This window comes from Eschrichtius robustus, chromosome 3, assembly GCF_028021215.1.
Source record: "Eschrichtius robustus isolate mEscRob2 chromosome 3, mEscRob2.pri, whole genome shotgun sequence".
NCBI classification, from domain to species: Eukaryota; Metazoa; Chordata; class Mammalia; order Artiodactyla; family Eschrichtiidae; genus Eschrichtius; species Eschrichtius robustus.
This window is the reverse complement of record NC_090826.1, coordinates 48700305-48719961: the sequence shown is the minus strand read 5'-3', so window position 1 is coordinate 48719961 and position 19657 is coordinate 48700305. Positions and strand designations below refer to the sequence as shown.

General features: G+C 42.6%; 1 protein-coding gene across 1 annotated transcript in view; it reads left to right on the top strand.

Annotated features, from left to right (window-relative positions):
• The window catches only part of DAB1 (DAB adaptor protein 1), a 426067-nt gene that overhangs the window by 141353 nt on the left and 265057 nt on the right, over positions 1-19657 (top strand). Inside the window, exon 2 of the mRNA XM_068537987.1 lies at positions 837-1039. Within this exon, the coding sequence (XP_068394088.1) occupies positions 973-1039 (67 nt within the window). The 5' untranslated portion in view covers positions 837-972. The remainder of the gene's footprint in view (positions 1-836; positions 1040-19657) is intronic.

Below are 19657 nucleotides of genomic sequence, written 5' to 3'. Positions count from 1 at the left end.
GAATACATTTATTCAATTTAAATGAAATCAAATGAGATAACGTATGTGAAGCAGGAGCTGAGGGCATAGTATATAGTAAATGTATAGTAAATACTGGCTGTAATTGAAGTGGTATTATCATCATTATTATCTCTTCCCAGCACAGTGTCTGAACTCAACAGTACCTAGTAGTGTGCAAGGCATATTTATTAAAGAAAGAAGGGATGAAATGTGTGTCTGCCTGCCTCTTTCCTTTTCTTTTCCTCCCCACGTTAAATGCTTGTCTGCTCTTACAGCTGCGGGAAAAGCTGACATAAAAATGGGCTTGCTGGAAAGTTTCTCAGCCCCGTTTGTCACCTTACCCTTGGAGCCCAGTTGTATGTCAACTCCGCGTTCCCGCTGATGCCTGCTAGTGAGGGACAGACCACAGGTCACTTCCCTATGATGTGCTTTAGCTGCCAAAGCACTAGTCAAGCTTGGCTGATGTATGGGTGCCTAGTTGTTGGAAATGTCTCCATGGGGCTGCTCAGGAAATATGCCTGTGCTGTATTTTCTGGGTGGCATCTACTGCTTGATAATAAGAAACATGGAAAATAAAGAATTGAGTTTTGCTTCTCTTGAAAATCCAGAGTTTTAAAGATCTGTTTTGCATTACCTATTGTGAGTTTTGCAGATAAGGCCTCTAATTCTCTTTGTTGTATGAACTCTGTTGATGGCTTAATGAAACCATGTGAACAGTTTCTACATGGAGACCAAGGTTTTCCTGTTTTTGTTTGTTTGACAGTTCCTTTTTGCCCTCCTAATTTCTAACTTCACCAGGGTGGTGATTCTGAATGTTCTCTTCCCTTGATTTGCAGCGCTCGAAAGGAGTGAATGAAATGTGCAGCTCGGGGTGTCATTTCTGAAGGGAGGAGTCGTTTTCTTGGAGAGGAGTCCTCAATGAGCCTGGCCGAGGCCCGGGATCTGTGTGAAGTGGACTAAGGATTTAGTAGGATGTCAACTGAGACAGAACTTCAAGTAGCTGTGAAAACCAGCGCCAAGAAAGACTCCAGAAAGAAAGGTAGGGCCCAATCTGTTCCTTTCCTAATGGCTACCTATTGTACAGGAATGAGTGTTTCTGTCTCTGGAATGGTAGTTGGTACTATCTTTGTGATTGCATATATTTTTAAATAATCACCAACATTATTTGGTGTTTTTTGTATTCACAGTATCATATTTTAATGGCTCATCCTTATTCTCTGGGTAAAATCCAAAATTCTTTTCATAATATGCAAACAGAGCCCTTCTTGACCTGACTTCTACCCATCCCTCCAGCAACATCTCTGCCCAAATCTGGGCTGCATCCCCACCCAACCCTGTTTGCCCTCCAGGCATTCTGTGTCTTGTAGTTCACCTTTGCATATACCAGTGATTCGCAAACTCCAGCCACACAAAAAGCACCTAGAAGGCTTGTTACAACACGGATTGCTGAGCCTCGTCCCCAGAGTTTTTGGTTCACTAGCCCTGGGGTGGGGCCCAGGCTGCGTTTATAACAAGTTCTCAGATGATGCTGATGTTGGTTTGAGAACCCCTGGGCTGTCGCTTCAGCCGGAAGTAATTTTGTCGCTCTCCACTTTTTCTTAACACCGACTCCTACTTATTCTTCAGATTTGAGCTTAGTGGGGCCTCCTGGAGGGCCTTTCCTTACTCCCCAAATTGGGTTATTTGCTTTTGTTTGTTTTGTTTCATTAGCACTTTGTTAGTAGCTCACTTTCTTAGAAACACCCTGGTTTTTTTTCCCCCTTTGTCAGCTATACTATACAGTCCTTCAGAGCTGGATCCCTTGTTCACCCTTTTAAATCCCAACAACTGGAAAGTGTTTGACACAGAGGAGGCACATAGGTATTTGGTAGAGAAGACTGGCATGCATAGTGTGATAATAAAATAATTCTATCACTGTTCACGATTTTTGGAGAATTTGTTCCTATGGCTTTATGACCACGTCTTTCGTTAAGTTTGTCTCCTTGTTGGAATTAGATGTAAGCACCTTGTTGCTCTGTGTGTGGGGGTGTGTGTGTGTGTGTATGTGTGGTGTGTGGTGTGTGTTTTCTCCCTGTGGTTTCAGTTCTTTCCCTCCCCTGTCTTTAAAACTGCGTGGACGAGGATTAATACAGCTCTCCTTCAGGTCTTGAAATCTGTCAATATGGGCCTGCAAACAGGATGCCATTGGTTGCTTTGTATAGGCAGTGATTTGTCTGAGATGTTGCTGTGCCTGCCCAGTCATGTCTTCTGATGGCATTTGTCTGATACTCCATAGGAAGCAAGGGACATAAATGTAATACATATGCAGCTCTTGGACAGCCAGAACCCCAGGAAGGACTATAAATTTTGCTTTAGATGTTGATTTGAAGCACAAATATTTTGGAAGCAGTCTATTTTATCCCCTGAAACCTAATGTAAACCTTGTTTCTTATGCATCATGGAATAAGAATAATAGAAGGAAGGCAAGTGTGTGAGGGAACAGGTCTTGGGAGAACTGCTACATGGGGAAAAAAAAAAAAAAAAGATTGCAGAGCCCAGTATGTACTAGAATTCAAATGCTTTTTCACTGGAAACTGACAAGTTATATTTTTGCTTCAAATTTAACCTTTCCACTAAACTTGTGCTCTTGAATGCTTAATGCATTAAAAATTGTACTTAGTGCATATCTTTTCATTCTTAATTTGAACATGCAAAACCAGAAGCATTCTAAAGAGAGGATTCAGATTTTTCAGAACGTTGGCTTAGTTGAGAACTTGGAATGGGACGGTGAAGGTGACCTTTTTAGCTCCTCCTCACCTTCACGTGCTTAGTAGCTCTAAAATCAGCACAGCACCTATGCAAGGAGTGTCCTCTAGTGAATGGCTAATACCATAAAGTCTGGGCAGGCAGACCTGGGTTCAGATTCTGGCTATATCACTTCCTAACTGTGTGACCTTAGAATGTTACTTCACCTCTCTGAGCCTCGTTTCCTTTCCCATAAAATGAAGATGTAATATTACAGAGCTCAAAGGCTCACTAGGAAGATTAACTGAAATAAGGCAAATGTAACAGTATAGAACTTGGCATATGTTAAAAACTCCACAAAGTTTATATGTGTTCCTCTCCTCCTCTTCCCCCTTCCCCCTCCTTCTCTTCTCCTTACTTCTTCTCATCCCCTTCATTCACTGTCATCTTTCTCTATCTTTCCCACCTCTCCTGTCTTTGTCCTATTTCTCTTCTCCCTTTTTCACTCCATCCTCCTTCTCTTCCTCATCTTCATCAGCATCATCACATTGTTTTCTCTTACCTAAGGGGATCTTAAAAAGTATACAGCTGATTTGTCCCAGAGCAAGATTTTACAATTGTTTGTAATTATGCAACAGTGACAAATAGTTTTTTTTCTTGATACCCTTGTCTGGACCAAGGCAGCAGGAAATCACACACGTACATTAAGAAGAGAGAACGAGAATGTGCTGGTAACGGGATTAATTGATTTCCTGTTCTTTAGTTTTGGCTATGGGATAGTAAGTATTCCATTAAACAAATGTTGCTAGCTGGGTGAAAATAAGTAGAACTTTAAAAGGAAAGAAGCAGTTTATATATTGATCTTGAATCTTGAATTTAATAGCCTTACTAAACTCTTTTGCTAATACTTTCTCTAACCCCTCTTTGATTTTCTATTGAGGTAATATATAACCTCATAAGTAAGTTTCTGGCTTCCTCTTCAATCCTTAAGTACTTGTTCTTTTTTTAATCTTATTCCGTTGGTTGGGTCTGTCAATATAATATCTAGTAGAGAGAAGGTATCCTTAACTTTTACTTAAATTAATGGAAATGCCTTAAGTTACCTGTAAGTGTGATATTTAAGTATTTACTAAATACTCTTTATTAGTTTGCCTTCATTTCTCATTTCTAGGAATTATTTTTTTTAAATCCTGAATTTTCATGTTGAATTTTATCATATGCTTTTTCTATATTTATTTCAATGATTATACATATATTTCCTCTTTTAGTTTAAAACCAATAATAAGTCATGGATTTCACTGATAGATTTTCTGATCTTCATTTCTGTTTATGATGTCTTATTTTCTATACCCTGTGGATTTAATTTGATATTTTACTTAGTTTTTTTCTATCTATATTCATCAGCAAGATTGGTATATATTTTTCTTTTCTTGAACAATCTTTGTGCCTGATATAGGTCAAAGTTGATAACCTCATATAATGATTTTGGTGGTAAGGAAATAATAATTTTAGACTTCTTTATGAAAAAATATATATTTTTTAGTAATTTCATTAGACTTTTAAGAAGTTATATATGCTTATTACTGAAAATTAGAAAAGACAAAGTAAGCATGCATAATCCTAAAAATTAAAAATAACTTTTATTAACATTCTAAGTTACTTCCTTCTGGACTGACTTTCCAGGATAATGTGAGATTATACTGTTCATACAATTTTACGTCCTGCTTTGTCGTTTGACATTCTGTCATAAATACATTTCTCATATTACTACCTGATATTACAGTATAGTAAAGTTTTTTCTTCTCTTGGCAAGATTTAGGTGGTTCCTGGAGCAGATATTTTATTTCCTAAAAAAAAATACCTGACAATGTAAGGCATCTATCATGAAAAAGAGCGGCAAAAAGAAAGTTACGAAGCCCTTTATAATTCCTCACAAACCTATCACTCCAGTTCTTTAACCCAGGCTGTTGAAAGCAAGTCAGACAGATTCAAAAACAAGTCACACAGGAGCATATTTCACCACAAAATGAGTTTCTAGACAGGCCAAGTATGAGATGTAACTAGAGTATTCACAATTCAAATAAGGAGGGGATGAAAGTAGTGAGAAATAAAGTTGTTTTCTTCATTTCATTTTTCTTGGATTGTGTCACTACACATACAGCTTGTCAGACGGTACCTATTCTAGGAGTGGAATTTGATGGAGGACTGGAGGAAGAGAATGTGTATTTTCAGGTTCGTTACCTGCCATCGAAGGGGGAAGATCAGTTGACACAATCTGTGGTAATCCTGGCGTTAGGACACCCAGTAGAAGACTGTGGTAGAGGAACGGGTCCCAGGATGAGCAGACACAGACATTTCTGGGGATAGTGCCTGGAGTTTTGCAGGCAGTGCCATCTGGCAGCTTGGTGTCATGGAAAGAGCACTGACTTTGGAGTCAGACAGACCTGGTTTTTAATTTCTAACTCTTGTTCTTATCTGCTGTGTAACCAGAGATGGGTCATTTAGCCTCTTTGACCCTTGTCTTTAAGGGTGTGTGATGTGTGTGTGTGTGTGTGTGGTGTATTACTACTCTGCTTGTTATAAGAAAGGCGAGCGAGATTATCTTGGGTAAAGGGCCAGCTTGGGATCTGCAACATGGCAGTGGTGTGGGTAACGTTAGCTTTTCTGTCCTCTTCCTTCTGAGATCGTGGTTCAGTATTTTCTCCTTATTTTCTAGAAATACCTGGAAATAAACTTATTCACTTTCCTTATATTTATATTAGAACTCATTAGTGAACAAAAACAACAAGGCACTGACAGTCTTTCCTCCCAGAAAGACTGGACTCCAAGAATCAAGGCCCTGATGGAATCCAGGAGAAATTGGTGGTCACATGGCAGACTCCTTAGCTCTGGAGCCACATTGAACTGAGTCTGAACCCTGGCTGTGTGCCTCAGTAGCTGTGCAAACTTTGGGGAGGTTTCTTAGGAAATTCTGGTCAATTGTGATAAGGAATTGTTTCAGGAATCCCATGTTCAGGGTCCTGATCCCTCAACTGGTCAGTGAGCCCTGGGAAAGAACTCTGTTAATAATAACTGGCTTACCACTTAGGAGCTGATAAACTGCTATCGTATTTATTATCCCATTGGGTCCTTAGGACCCTGAGAGATTAATTTTTCAAAAACTCGTTTTACCTGGCCTTCAGTGCAGAGAGAGCTGCCTTTTCATTGCTTCTATCTGCTGCTTTTGTCCTGCAGGGGAAGTAGACTTGGGGTCATCAAGACCTTGAATTTGGGTTCATAAGCCAGGTCCCCACCCTCTAGTTGTTCACCTTCAGGCAAGTCACCTCCACGCCTTGAGCTTTAGTTTCCTCAGGCACCCAGTGGATGTACAACTTACATTTGCTCGGCCATATTTGGAATGTAGGATAGGCATTAATTAAGTAATTATTTTGTCTACAAATGTTTATCCAGCCCCAGCCCAGAGCCCTGCAGGAGCTCCATGTTCTGCTGGGGAGAGAAACACCAGGGAAGGAGATTCTGACTTTAGCCAGTCAATAGAGTCCAAGAATTTCCACCTGAGGGGCGGCCCTTCTGATTTGTGTAGGTCTCATCCTTCCTGAAAACATTTTTTTTTTTCCACTTGGCTACTTTTATTCATTTTAGTGAATAAAATTCATGCTAATTTATTCTGTGACTACTCATAAATTTTATGTTTTGTTTTTACTCCAAATTTATATTTATTAATTAAAATCTTGCTTTTTTTATCATAAGAAAGAAAACTCTTATGGAAACTCTTTTCACTGCTTTCCTGACCCAAAGCAAGTGGATTTTCAACTTAATAAATACAAGTAACACAATACTCTGAATGTCTGCATACATTGAAACATGAATAGCTTCTCTAGAAGTACTGAAAGGTTAGAAGGAATTAGTGTTTGGGGGGCTAGAAGAGCCTCTTTTTCAAGATGAGTTCGTAAGAGAAGAATGACTTGCCCACGGTTGTTCAGTTGGTTAGTGGTAGAGCCAGAGCTGGAACCCAGAAATGAATCCCCGGATGGTGTTGCTTGAGCTTATAGGTTCTCAACAACTTATCTTTTTCGGATTAAGCTCAAGGTGTGTTTGCTCCATCTTCTTTACATTGAAGACTCCTGGAAGAGCTCATGCTTTAGAATCAATAGACTGAAGTTTACATCAAGGCTCAGCACATTTTCTACGGGTGTATCTCAGGCTAGCTACTTAATCTTTCCAAGCCTCAGTTCCTTCGTCTGTAAAATGGAGGTAATAGGACCTATCTCAAAGTGTAGTAATGAACACTACATGAGTCAGAAATATAAAACAACTAACACAGTTCTCTGTACACAGACTCAAGATTAGGAAATTCTCCCTTTCCCTTCTGGCCCCCCCAGCTGCCTACCTGAAAGGCAGCACTTTTCTTAGTGCCAGAGGATATAAAGAAGGGTAGAAGGTACCCTTTTCTCCAGAGGTGCATGGGGTAGTCGGGCAGTGACAAAAAAGTACTGGTCCATCTTCAAAAGGATGCTTGTTCCAAGAATAACTGGGAAGGTGGACAGGAAATACAAAGGAAAGTAGACCACGTTGTCAAGCTACATTCATTAATAACCATCATTTACTGCATGCTTCCTGCATGCTAGCCATTTTAGATAAATTGTCCCTAATGAGCCCAAATCTTACATTGCCCATGAAACACATAAGAAAATAACATCCAGAGAGATCAAGAGACTTGCCCCAGGTCACATGGCTTGTCTGCGTGGGCTGGAAAGCACTAAGTTTGTCCGATGTGAAAGCTGGTGTCCTCTTCCCTGAATGCATGCTGTGGGTTTGCCCTGTGCCTTGATGGGGGGTTGGGAAATGTGAAAAGGGGCTATACTCTTTTTAGGGGGGTGGGCATGGAAACAGTTCAGTCGCCTCATGTAAATTTATGGCACTGTTCTGTCTTGTCAAGGTTTTGGATCTTGGTAAGCTGATGGCTCTCTACTGACTCTGTGATTTGCAGGCTTCAGAAATTCAAGATCAAGGACTTAATAGCAAGACAACATAAATTTCTCTGGAGCTGGTCCATGAAACTCTTGGGCTGAAGGGTTTGAGAGTGGGGGAGTACCGTTTTGGGTCTAGAAGTCTAGTTTTTATGGAAGGACTGACTGCCGGATCACGTTACATGTGGTGGGGAGAGACTTCTGTATTCTCCATGAGCACGTGGCCTTGAACTTATTACAGAACACCTCACTCCTTGCGGTCGTTCCCTGAAGACAAACCCGCTCTGGTTTCATTGGTGACTTCGTTCTAATTAGTTTCCTTACAAGAAGTCAGGCTTTCTTCAAACCCTCCTGCACACCTCCTCTCCTCCTTGAACATATTTCGTAACACCAGCAGCACGCCGCAGAGGGCAACCCAGCAAGCCAGCCTTCTGCGATCTGGTCCCTGCCGCTCTTTCGTCCCTTTGCCTCTCTGCACCCTGACCCACCCTGAGCTCGGGTCCCAGGACACACCTCTGCGACTTTGGTGCGTGCTGCTCCCGCACTTGGGTCATGTTTCTCACCCTGTTCACTGGGCTGCCTCCTGCTCATCCCTCAGAACCCAGCAGCCATTTGACGGAGACTTCATCCTTGATCATTTGAGCTCCCAAGTGCCCTCGATGAATTAATTAATAATATTAGCCCCTGCAACCTCCTAGATATCTCCCAAAGCACTCATTCTCTCTCTCCCTGCTGCCCCTCTCCTCAAGATAGTTCAGGCTACCTTCATCTGGCATCCAGATCATCCTAGCGCCCTCTTGAGCAGTCCTCAGGTTTTCGGAATCATCAGTCTCCAAGCTGTCCCTGACACTGCTCACTAATGGGAAGATCCCATCAGGTGCGACCTTTGCTTCGGACTCTTCTGTGAACGGGCCCCACTGCCCTCAGGATGAAGTCCGCGCGGCTTATCGGGGCTTCAAGGAGGCCCTGCCTGGTGTGACCCCTCCTTATCTTTCCAGTCACATCCCTCACCGCTCTTCCAGAATGATACTCCACTCCCTGACTCAACTGAATTCATTTCATTCCCCTGATCCTACCATGTTGTTGTTCACATTTGGAATGTTGCAAATGTTTTTTCTTCTTCCAGGAATAGTACTTTAAAAAAAAAAAAAATCTCTTCAAAGCCAACTCCAATTTTGCTTTAGTTTCAAGTTAGATATTTCTGTCCCCAGAAATGCTCTGGGGACCGATTGCAACCCAACCAACGTGATCCCCAGCTGTGGTCATGACCAGTCTGTGTGCTCTCAAAGCACCTCACTTTGCCCATCTTAATACATTATTTTATTGATAATTGTCTTTTTTGTTTCCCTTTATCACTCATTAGGCTGGGAGCTCTGTGAGTGCCGGGACTGTGTCTGGCTTCACTTTTACCACTAAGCACAATGTTGGGAGATGTAGGTGTGCAGCCATGTTTGTTGAATGAATGAGTGAATGAATGAACTTATGACTGAGAAAGCCTCACGTGACTGGATTTGTGAGGGCTCCTATAGCAAGCACCCTGCACTTATTCAAACATCACACCTGCCACATTTTTCCTATGCTTTTTGCTTATTTCTCTGTCTCTGCCAATAACTATGAGTTCCCAGCACAGCACTCGGAACATGGTGGGTATTCACTAAATGCTTGTTGAATTAATTATCATAAAGTGTGAGGGAGAATGATTTGCACAAGGAGAAAGGAAATTTAAAACCACAAACATCTCCCCTAAGAGCTGGCTCTAGAGATTCTTATTACGTGGCATTGAAAATTCCTCGCGTTCAGTGAACTACCTCTCCTTTTGCGATGTGTGTCCAGTCACATCTGGTGCTGTAATTCAGCGTGATATGGGCCACATTGGTAGTAAGAGCTATAAGATTTGCCATATTAGCTCATCCCACTGCTTCATTAAACTCAGTGTGCTGCCCCTGGCCATGGCTGGGCTTGAATTTAGATGTTTGGAAGAACAAAGCCCTTCATATTAGCCCTCCAAGTCCTGTGAGTCAGGTAGGGGTACACTCCTTCCCAGCATCCTAGGGTCACCTTTGCAGATAATCAGTAAGTGGCCCAGAGCATGGGGTTTTTATTATCCACGTGGGTTTGCTGAGCAAAGGTCCCAGGTATTTTGGGATGTCAGCAACCCCCTTCTATTGCGACACAGCTTCTGGGATGGTAAGAATACATGTTGCAAGATTGCACGTTTCTGCCCCATCCATCAAGAGAGCACCCATAGGTCAAAGGCAGAGGAGAGGGTGGGGTGGAGATGTCTCATTTAAGCTTGAAAACAACCTCTAGGCAAGCATTCCCATTTTTCGTGAGCAGCAGCTGAGGCTCAGATTGGTGAACAGCTTACCTGAGGCCACACAGCATGTGGCAAGTTAGGGACCCATGTGCACCTAGATCTCTCTGACCCCAGAGCCTGTCCCCGTGCTTAACACTGGACTAAGCTGCTCCCTATTGAATGGGTGTCCTCTTATTAATTACCAAGTGATACTTACACTGAAAGACATCTCCCTACGGATTCCAGTAGCCGCACCATTAGGTTGAGGTGGCCTCGGCAGCAGAAAGGAATGACGGCAGACTACGTGGTGGAGGCAGAAAGGGAGTTAGAAAAGCACAGAAGCCCTAACTCTTCACCCCTCGTGACTGTGGTGTGTGGAAGGTTGCCACACACAAGGGCTCCGGAGGCTGAGAAGGAAACAATTCCCTTTCTTAAGGAGGATGCCAGTTAGTCCAGACTTTCCAGATGTTCTCCAGTCTTTACAGAGGTCAAGCTGAGGGGAATTTGAAGGATTTTGACTGTGTATAAATCGAAATGCATGTTTAGATCTGAATTTGGAGCTGGCACTCTGATTTTGCAAATGCCCCAAATCTATGAATAGTATCATCAGCTCAGCTTACCTCCCAGTGGGCATCTCCACATCAGAAATAATAATGAGGATGCTGGTGATGAAGGTAGCTACTCTCTGTCTGCAGTTACAAAATATCAGGCAATGTATTCAAGCCTTTATATGTATTTTCTCACGCAGACCAGCCCTTGGAGGTAGCTCCTTATTTGAAATCTCACGTTTACAGGTGAAAAAACAGAAATCGGAGAGGCCAGACGGAGTGAATGCTGTAACCTCAGACTCGACGCTCTGAAGAGCCCTGTGGTTCCGTCTTCCCCATCCAGTCAGCGGATGTTATTGGGTTGGCCAAAAAGTTCGTATGGGTTTTCCATAAGATGTTATGGAAAAACGCGAACGAACTTTTTGGCCAACCGAATACACGCGTCTTAGATGCACCTGGCACATTCTGCACACAGTGACCTGCTTGGCCCTCCCTGAGCATGCGTGAGTTTGTTTCAGCTTTCCTTTCAACCTGGAAAAAGTCCCCTTCTCTCTTGTCTGCCTGTCAAGGTTCATCTGATCCTCTTGAGACCCAGCTAGATGGCACTTCCCTGAAGCTTTTCCTTAGCGTCTCCGTCCTCCCATGGAATTAAACCTTCCTTTCCCTGTGATTCTCAGCATACTATTTAAAAAAATGTTTTTTAATTCAGATGAAGCTCTCCTTTCTTTCTTCCATCTGTTAGGATTGCACTTATAGGCTTCTCTTCCTTCCTGGATTGATAGCGGGGACTGTGTCTTGGGCATCATTTTATCCTCTCAAAGCTGGGAGGAGGAGAATTTATTAAAGAGTTCCCAGTGGGGAAAATGGAAAATGACCTTAATTTCATGACTACTCAATGCAGGCAGAGAATACAATGAGAATACAAGAGATTTATGAGGTCGGTAATACTCCCATTTTGCAGATGAAGAAACATACTAAAGTAAGTTCACAGTTTGTTCATGGTTACCCATCATGTAAATGGAAGAGCAGGAATTTTATTTATTTATTTACTTATTTAGGCTGCGTTGGGTCTTCGTTGCAGTGTGTGGGCTTCTCATTGCGGTGGCTTCTCTTGTTGCAGAGCATGGGCTCTAGGTGCGTGGGTTTCAGTAGTTGTGGCACGCGGCTTTCAGTAGTTGTGGCACGTGGCCTCAGTAGTTGTGGTGCACGGGCTTAGTTGCTCCGCGGCATGTGGGATCTTCCCTTACCAGGGCTTGAACCCGTGTCTCCTGCACTGGCAGGCGGATTCCCAACCACTGTGCTACCAGGGAAGTCCCTGGAAGAGCAGGAATTTCTAACTCAGATCTAAATGATCCAAAGCACAGGATCTTTTTGCTATATTCTGCGTTTTTCCAGTAGTGGCCGTTGAATAAAACCTCAGTGAAAGCTCATTTCCTACAGGTCTGGTTCCTCTTGCATATTAGTGGCAATATATGCCACTTTTACTTTTATAAAGAGTTTCTGTATCAGCATTAGAGATTCACTTCCTTCCAGTTGGGGACTGTGGTCACTTGAGTCTTGCAACCTTCCCTGGCTGGCGCTACTGCTCTAGGGAGAACGTGCATTCCGATTGTTAAACTAGAGGCAAGAAAAGCCACGCAGGCACTCGCATTGGAAGAAGCCCAGCGAATGATGAATAGCAGACCTAAATCTTATCATGTATTTCAGGATGATGTACGGGACTGTTGGAAACTGCCTTTGACAAATGTGCCCGGGAAGGGGAATTATCTCCAACAATGACAAATGTTCTTATTATGTGATCCTAAAAAGGATCAGGACCCCTATCATTGGGCAAATGATCACCCCCACGTCCTTTATTAACAGTAATATGGAACTGTGTGCTAAAGACGATGGACATGGCACTGATGCTGTGATGCATAGCCATGAGTGCTGGAGTCAGGCTGGACTTAGGAAAGGTAGCTTGATGCTTGATAGCAGATGGGAAATGTGTAACTCTCTCAGGTCGCTTTTAGCCCTTGCTTCCCGAGGCTCTGCACGACTTGTTCCTGCTATCTTAGCCGAGTACCCAGTGGCTTTTGGTCAGGCTGAGGCTGTGATTAAACAGTAGAAGGGATATAAGTTTGTAGGAAATGAAACCATTTCCATAGGGAGAAGAAAATGGTGCACCAGGCATGTCACATATTTAATCTCATTTTCTTTTCACATTTCACATGGATGTGTAGAAACCTGGAGTCATAGAGATTCAGTAGCCTGCCCAAGGCTAGAAGCCAGCAGAGTGAGGGTTTGAACCTGAGCAGTCTGATCTCCAATTCCGTGTGCTTTGTAGACCATAGTAGCTTTTAATAAATAACCTACTGGCTGGAGTTCAAAATAGTAGAAGTAGAAACAGCTGAATGCAGTGCGTATGTGAAGGTGCCTACTGTAGCCTTTAGCACAGAGTAGATGTTCAAGAAACGCTAGTCAAATCAAGAATTGCCAACACTAATTTGGTCAGGGGGCTGTGCGATGATTGTGGAGTTCTTTGAGTGCCTTCCTTTCTTCCCTCCTTCCCTTCTCTTTTCTACCTTCTTTCCTTCATTCCATTTGTGGACTTTTTCTAAAGCCAGGCAGAGTGCTGGCCACAGAAGAAGACTGTAAACAAGTCCTGAGCTTAAAGAACTTAAAATCTAGTAAGGAAGACAGACAACTGAGAAGCAATTATAGTTCATTGCAGTAAGTTAAAATCCCAGAGCAGAGATAACCAAGTTTCCAAGGACTTCCCAGGGGTTGTGAGATTTAAAAGACTCTTGGAGTTCAGATTTCTTTTTCTCGTTCAATGGATGCTTTGTGAAATATCTCCAATTATTATAGACATTGTCTACCTATTAGATTTAAATCCCAGTTGTGAAAAATAAATCCTAGTCTGTCTTCCAGTGAACGGAAGGCCAGCAGATCAGACATCTCTCTGGGCAGCAACTTGCTGCCCCCTCTTTTTGAGTAAAAGCTCCTTCAAGATATACACAAATTTTATTCATTTCCTATTATGCCTAGGACCAGGCACATAGTATGTGCTCATTAAGCATGTGTTGAACAATAGAACAGGCTGTATTAGAGAGGTAATTCTTTGGCCTTTGGCCTACATTATCCTAGAATCAGTAATTTATATCCCATTAGTTTTCCTTTGATGTTTTAAAATAATGATTACTGTAGCTTCTCCTCCTGCTCTCAAAGTTATAGATTGCAAATAGATTTTGTGTAATTTGCCAATGCCAGTCGATTTTAACGGCTGCCTCGGGCACTGTGTAGAGGATTCTGAAGTCATATCCTGGCTTTGAGTGAGAACAGTTAAGACTCTGGTATATTTCCTTTCAGTCTTTTATTTTTTTCTGCACAAGAGTGTACGCACATAAGCATGCAAACACATACATTCTAGTTTGGTCCTCCTGCATATTTAATTCTCACTAAACCTTACAATTTAAGCTGTTCAATGTCATTATAAACTTTTTACAATCATCATTTACAAAAACGCCAAGTGATCTCATTTTCTTTAGCTTTTAGTCACGAAACACCTCCTCCAACTCTTCTGTCATTGTTGCCATTTTTCAATGGTCCATTCCCAACTTTGCCAAATCTTCCTGAAGCTGGGGCATACAGAATTGCTTTCAGTAGCTGATGATTCATTTCTGTTTTCCTCCTTGAACTGATGCAGTGTTTGTCTTTTGTATTTTGTGGCCGGGGGAAGATGCTACCTCGTTTCCTGCAGTGAGAGGAAAGCGAGACTTTGGGATGGGCTTCCCTTTGTGGGAGGGCCACCAGGGGGGGCCATCATTTTGGTACAGCCTTGGAATTGAGCTTTGCCAATGGTTGCCTCTGGGCTCCGGTGCTTTTTGCCGTTCAGCTCTTTTAACCTCAGCTTATCAACTTTAATACGTTGTCCTGGTGCCTTGATTTTTTGGTTCATCTATTTTAATGTGATGAAATGTAAAAACCAAGCTCAGCCTTGTCCCCTCACAATGACTTTAGGGTTTTCCAGCTGATAACCTAGCCTTCGTCTGTTAAGGATTTGAATTTTAAACAGTCAAAAATACATTTTCCTGGTATCTGTCATCAAGTGATATGGGCAACTATTTAGTTCTGGTCGTCTTTCCTATTCTTGGTAGATTTATTTTCTCTTTTTAGAATTCTCCCATTGCCGTCTCTGTCTGGGAGACTGGAGATGTCATTTAAACCTTGCTTATTAGGATTCCATTATTTGTCTCTCATATACAGTCAGCTAAATCAAAAAGTCAGACAGTGTTTTTAAATTGCAAATTTAAATGACAATTTATAGACCAGGTCTACTGGAAATTTTCTGTCCTTGGCATGCATCATTGTTTGTGTGTATATAGGTTTATGCTCTCTCTTTTTATCTTCTTGAGAGCACAGCACACATATCCATCAGGAAGATCAGAACTGCTTGCAATCAAACAAAAAATGCAAGAAAGATCTTGAAAGAAAATGAAGACAAACACCCTATACCAGACCTCAGTTAAATATTAGTTCTCTTCCTCCTCCTTCCCCTCCCCTGCCTCTAAAAGAGGAAACTTGCGTTAGTCACTTTTTTTTTTTTAAGTATTGAAGCTCATGGTTTAGATTCAGAGAAAGTAAACATTTGCCCGGGGCCTGAAATACGCCAGATACTGTTATCTCAGTTAATCTGCATGATAAACCAATGATCCTGACACTGTTATTAATAATATTGTGATAGCTAATGTTTATTGAGCACTTACTACGTACCGGGCACTATTCTATGTTTTACTTGTCACAACTCATTCAAGATAATAATAGGTTGCTTTCTTTTTTTTTTTCTATTTATTTAATTTATTTATTTTTGGCTGTGTTGGGTCTTCGTTGCTGCGCATGGGCTTTCTCTAGGTGTGGTGAGCAGGGGCTACTCTTCGTTCTGGTGCACGGGCTTCTCATTGTGGTGGCTTCTCTTTGTTGCGGAGCACAGGCTCTAGGCACACGGGCTTCAGTAGTTGTGGCTCGTGGGCTTAGAGCACAGGCTCAGTAGTTGTGGCGCACGGGCTTAGTTGCTCCGCAGCATGTGGGATCTTCCCGGACCAGGGCTTAAACCCGTGTCCCCTGCATTGGCAGGCAGATTCTTAACCACGGCGCCACAAGGGAAGTCCGTAGGTTGCTTTCTAAAAGGGGAAACTGACATTCATGGGAGGCAACTTGCTCAGAGCCCAAAGCTGAGTGAGGGATGTAGCTCCCACTTCCAAATTAGAACTCTGCCCACCACACTAGCTTCTATTTTTATTTTTAGTAAAGAAAATTTATTTCAGTAAGAAAATTGGGGGCTTATTTAGTATCTCTATTTTATAAGAATGACAGGCTGAAAAGTCATCTCACTATGCCTTGCTGAGTTTTAATTTTGAGCAGATTGCGTTAGAAGGGGTGGCTTTAAACCTTGATATCATCTTCTTTTATCGGTCCATTTTCTCTGGGATCAGAGTAGATTGGCACAGCATTATGATCTTCCATTTCAAAGCTGAAGGATTATCCATCTTGATGGGGGAAATCATCCTAAAATCCTTCTGAAGCCAGCTGCAGAGGTTGGTACACTTCAGAAAATGCCCAGGGTACCCAGTAACTTCAGTGATGAAAATCAATGGAGTAAGAGTTGCATCAGGAGGGTACACCTTTAACACATGGTCCCAGCTTATCTGTTGTGTCAGGCGTTTCCATTTGCAACAGGAGCCTCAAGTTCTTCCTTTCTGCCTCTGCTCACCAGGCTCCAATTTCAACAGCAGCTGGCGGAGTCAAGAGCTTGTAGGATTCCAATCAGATATAGAAGGTGAGGACATGGGGTGATGAAGAGATTTCTTTGTGCCTGGGAGAAAAATGGGGAGGGAGCCAGAAGAGCCTAGGGGAGCCATCAGACCATAATGCAGGTTTGACCCTGAGTGAAAGCAAGAGGGAAGGAAGGAAGAAAGGATGGGTGGAAGCATCTTAGACATCCACAAAGTCTTTGTAGAGTCCTTGAACCAAAATCACTCATCAAAGGAGTCCTGTGTCTCCTGGGAATGGACTTGCCAGAGTACCCCTGCCCTGCTCCGTCTTTGGCTGAGAACAGCTTGTGGGAAGCATAGTCTTGGTGTAGATGGATTTCTTTCTTTCTTTTTTTTTAATTTTTATTTTATATTGGAGTATATAGTTGATTTACAATGTCATGTTAGTTTCAGGTGTACAGCAAAGTGATTCGGTTATGCATATACATATATCCATTCTTTTTCAGATTCTTTTCAGGTTATTACAGACTATTGAATAGAGTTCCCTGTGCTATACAGTAGCTCCTTGTTGATTATTTTATATATAGTGGTGTATATGTTAATCCCAACCTCCTAATTTATCTTTCCCCCTCCCACTTTTCCCCTTTGGTAACCATAAGTTTGTTTTCTAAGTCTGTGAGTCTGTTTCTGTTTTGTAAATAAGTTCATTTGTATCATTTTTTAGATTCCGCATATAAGTGATATCATATGATATTTGTCTGACTTCAGTTAGTATGATAATCTCTAGGTCCATGTATGTTGCTGCAAATGGCATTATTTCATTCTTTTTTATGGCTGAGTAATATTCCATTGTATATATGTACCACATCTTCTTTATCCATTCATCTGTCGATGGACATTTAGGTCACTTCCACATCTTGGCTATTGTAAGTAGTGCTGCTTTGAACATTGGAGTGCATACATCTTTTCAAATTAGAGTTTTTGTCTTTTCCGGATATATACCCAAGAGTGGGATTGCTGGATCATATGGTAGTTCTATTTTTAGTTTTTTAAGGAACCTCCATACTGCTCTCCTTAGTGGATTTCTGAGTGCAGCCGCTGGGGCACTGGGTCTGTTTCTTTCCCTGCAGTTGGTGGTCTGCAAGATGCATTCTCATGGCCCGCACGTTGCACCAAACTGATGCAAAAGTTGCTATGAGACTTTCTTTCCCTCTAACTTCTTCAACTAGCTGCTGTTTCGTGCAAATCGGCCATTCAGATTCCTCTCCACAGGTCACCCTATACTCTCAGACAAAGGTGGGTAAATGTGGGGTAAAAGGTGAAGCTCAGTGAGATCAGGGTCCTAGATTCTCTGGCCAGTTAGTCCAACAAGTTCCAGAACATTCTGCCCTTTCACAGCCTGCAAGGACCAAAAAAAAGAGGAGATGGACAGCCTGAGAAGGAAGCGCTCTTAGTACCCAGTGTTCTTCCCACACACACAAAAGGAGAATGGCCGTCCCGTTAATCCCTGTCCCCACCACTCCCCGTTGCCAGGAAGGCCGGGAAGTCACATTTCTTGAACATCTTTCTAATGGCCAGCGTGCACAGGGCCTTATTTAAGTCCATTCCGTCAACCTTCACAACCAGTGAGGCAAGTGTTCTTTAGAGTATAGCCTGGTAGTTGTGTTAATGTCTTCAGAATTACAAATTGAACTTTCACAGCTCTGCCATTATTAAGTTATGTGACCTTGGGCACCTTCTACAATTCTCTAAGCCCCCATGTCCATATGTGTAAAATGGAAGTGTTAGGACCCATCTCTCAGGGAGATAATTCAGACCAAATGAAATCATATGTATAAATGTCCAAGCATATAGATAGATAGATAGATAGATAGATAGATAGATAGATAGATAGATATAGATATGTATATATGCATGCTTGGACATATATATATGTGTATATATATATATATACACATATATACACATATATATACATATATATACATATATACATATATACATATATACATATACATATACATATACATACACACACACACACACACATATATATATATATATATATATATATATATATATAAAACACTAGTTTGCTGCTCTTGTGACCATGAGAAAACCAAAGCCCATGTATCATGCTGAGCCTTGGGACCCTAAGGTTTGTGAGGGGTGGACTGTGCAAGGCCATGTGCACGCATCCATCGCTGCCTGGCTCTGAGCTGGAGGTGCTGTTGGTGGTGGGAAGACACCACCTGCCCCTTGCATGCCTTCGAGGAGGTCACAGCTGAGCGCTTCAGCGTCACCTGTCGGTCCCCAAGCACACCATGCTACTTTACGGCTCCCTGCTCAGCCTTCACATTGGCCGCCCTCCAGAATCATTTGTTGCTTGGAATAGAACCTATTCATAAAAGAAGCAATCTGGAAGGCTGGGCATCCTGAGGGCACGCATGAGCCCCGCCCTGGGAAGCCAGACACTGATGTGTCCCCCTCCTGTCTCTCCAGAGCTATTTTCCTTTGCTTTTTTTCTGCCCTACTTCTTGCTCCCCACCCCCCCAGCTGCGCCCCCCAATGCAGCAGGCTTGACTTGGTCACTGTGCTCATGGCCAGCTTTACTGGATCTTCATTCAAGATCCCAACTAAGACTGAGTCACAGGATCTCAATTTCAGATATTCTGGGGAAAGAAAATCTGTAAAGCTTGCCCATTTCTGACGGTGGTCACCCCTGATCTCTTCAAGAGTTAGGGACATATAATGTGACAATAGGTGTTACAGCCCTCCCTGTGGGTGATGGGAGGGGATCACTATGCAAAGTAAAGAGGCATGGGCTGAATACATACGGTTACTAAAAAGATTCAGTTTAGATGTCACTTCCTCCAAGAAGCCTTCCTGGACCAGCGGAACAAGGATGGCTAGGCCCTTCCCTGCGCCACTTGGATTTTGGGCTCTGGCCTTTGTTGCATTAGCTCTCAGGTTGTGTTGCACTTTCCTCACCCATGTCTGTCTTCCCATCAGATCCTGCCTCTAGCGAGCAGGGATGGGATTTAGCTCCTCTTTGCAAACCCCTCTGGTTGCCCAGTGCCTGCCATGCAGTAGGTACTCCGTAAATGTTTACAGAATTGAGTATCACTGGGGAAACAGACGCATAATTGCAACGCGCAATGAGAACTACTTCCTAGTGACAGCACGAAATGGTCCCTTGGACAGAAAAACATCTGTCCCCAGCCCTCTCCTGCCAAGATGCCCTAAACATCCGTGAGGACAGGAGCAGAGCATGGACGGGACCGCCACTTTTCATGGATAGTCATGTTCTGTGTCTTTGATCCCAAACTCTTTCGGTTTTGAATGTTGAAGAGCCTGCTGCAGCTC